Here is a 1,911-nt window from a genome sequence, read left to right as displayed (position 1 = left end):
GTGGGTGTCCCAACTCGGTGAGGCCAGGGCCTCCCATCCCAGCAGCTGCCACAGCCACCACCTTCTTTTTCTTGCCGATGCCCTCAAAGAAGTCACTGAAGGAGCATCGGGCTGCCTTGGCTGCATGGCCCCCACCCCGGCCACCGAAACCGCCTGCTTTGCCCCCACGCCGCCGGAAGCCTTGTACACGGTGCAGGAAGTGGGAAATGCTCTGGGTGTCAGGGGCCTGGTGCACCGACTCAGGCTCACTGGGTGTCCAGCAGCGGGGTGGCGAGCACCGTCCAGCACACTGGCTCTGGCGGTTCAGGAAGGCCAGCTTGGCGAGGACGTCTGAGTACTCGGCCTTGCTGTCATTGGCGTCCGCTGCATATGACGGCTGGGGAGATGCCAGCTTCTGCTTCCGCCGCCGTCTTTTCTTCACCTCTGGCATGGCCATGGTGGCTGCTGCCACTGTGGCTGCCTCGGCTGCCACCACGGTTGGCTCCTTGGGCTTGCCGGGTCCCAGCAGCAGGTTCTTAGGAGGGCGGCCGCGCTTACGCTTGAGAATGATGGGCATCTCACCGGGTGGGAAGACCACCACCACATTCCGCCCGTTGTTCTTCATCTTCAGCAGTGGGGTAGGCTCTGCCGACACGCGCAGGCCCAGCTCCTTGCCCTCCACGCTCAGGCTGCTGCTCAAGGAGGACACTTTGTATGTGGTCTTGTTCCGCCGTCCCAGTGATACAGGAATCTTGGCCATCTTCACCACCATGCGCCGCACGCCCCGGCACTTGCCTTTGCGGGTAGGGACCACTGGGGTCTGGGAAGATTCTGGCTCCAGCTCTGAGACTGGGCCTGGGCCTGGCAGGGAAGGAGGTGGTAGAGGAGGCGGTGGTGGGGGCTCAGCCAGGGCGGCCGCCAGCCCTGTGGGCATAGGCAGGGGCAGCAGGCGGCCCTCGGGTCCAGCGTCTGCCTTGCGGCCCCGTCCGGCTTTCCGCCGGCGACACAGGATCTTTGGTCTATCGGTGCGCCGCAAGGCGTACTTGGGGTGACCCTCAGGCCCGGGGGGGCCGTGCGGTGAGCACAAGTCCAGGTGCAAGGGCTCGGCCAGTGAGCAGTGCCCCAGGGGCTGCTGGGGCTCCAGGCGGCGACCTGGGACGTCAAGCAACTTAGGCAGGGGGTCGAGTGCTTGGGGATCAAGCAGCTGCGACTCTAGGGAGTCAGGCAGGGTGTCCAGGGCCTGGAGAGTCAGGCTCGGCAGCCCCAGAGGATCAGCCAGAGGTTGCAGGGGTGGCAGCTCCAAAGCTTCCCCTAGCGGCTCTAGTGCCTGCGGGTCCAGGAAGCGGGGCTGGGGGTCCAGAAGCTGAGGCTCCGGCTCAGGCGATGGTGGCTCGAGGGCCTGGGCCTCTAGCAGCTGGGCCTCGGGGCAAGTAAGGGAGGCCAGCTCACTGAGGATGTCGGCGTCGGCGAGCTCTGAATAATCAGGGCCGTCTGGCTCGGGCTCCGGGGGCAGACCGGTGGCCGCAGCCGTGGCCCCGGGACTATGGCCTTGGCCGGGCTGGGGACTGTCCCTAGGCTCGGGCTCAGGCTCGTAGAGGGGGTGGCTGGGCCGCTCGGACTTGGCGTGGGGGGTGGCCCGCTCCTCGGGGCTGCGGATGCTGTTGGCCAGGCTGGGTGAGGAGAAGAAGCTGTACTGCAGGTCGCCGGGTGGCGGAGCAGGTGGGCGGCTGAGTCGGAGCCCACCACAGTCCAAGTGCACACCGCTGTGCTGCAGGTCCTGGGAGAGCCGTGTCAGGTCCTTCATGATGTCGATCAGCTGCACCACTGGTCGCAGGTTCACCCGCCCGTTGTCCCAGCGGCGATGGGAGCTGCTGCCGTCTCCAGTCGATATGGGGCAGCGAGCCTGTGAGACAGGACGGACTGCCCGCGGGG

General features: G+C 66.6%; 1 protein-coding gene across 1 annotated transcript in view; it reads right to left on the bottom strand.

Annotated features, from left to right (window-relative positions):
* AHDC1 (AT-hook DNA binding motif containing 1) overlaps nucleotides 1–1,911 on the bottom strand; it is a 16,330-nt gene that overhangs the window by 14,251 nt on the left and 168 nt on the right. Inside the window, 1 exon segment of the mRNA XM_021713538.1 lies at nucleotides 2–1,911. This exon segment is cut by the window's right edge and continues 78 nt beyond it. Within this exon segment, the coding sequence (XP_021569213.1) occupies nucleotides 2–1,911 (1,910 nt within the window).

This window comes from Carlito syrichta, unplaced genomic scaffold (genome assembly GCF_000164805.1).
Source record: "Carlito syrichta isolate Samal-C Ts95f unplaced genomic scaffold, Tarsius_syrichta-2.0.1 Scaffold304598, whole genome shotgun sequence".
NCBI classification, from domain to species: Eukaryota; Metazoa; Chordata; class Mammalia; order Primates; family Tarsiidae; genus Carlito; species Carlito syrichta.
This window is presented reverse-complemented; position numbering and strand designations above follow the sequence as displayed.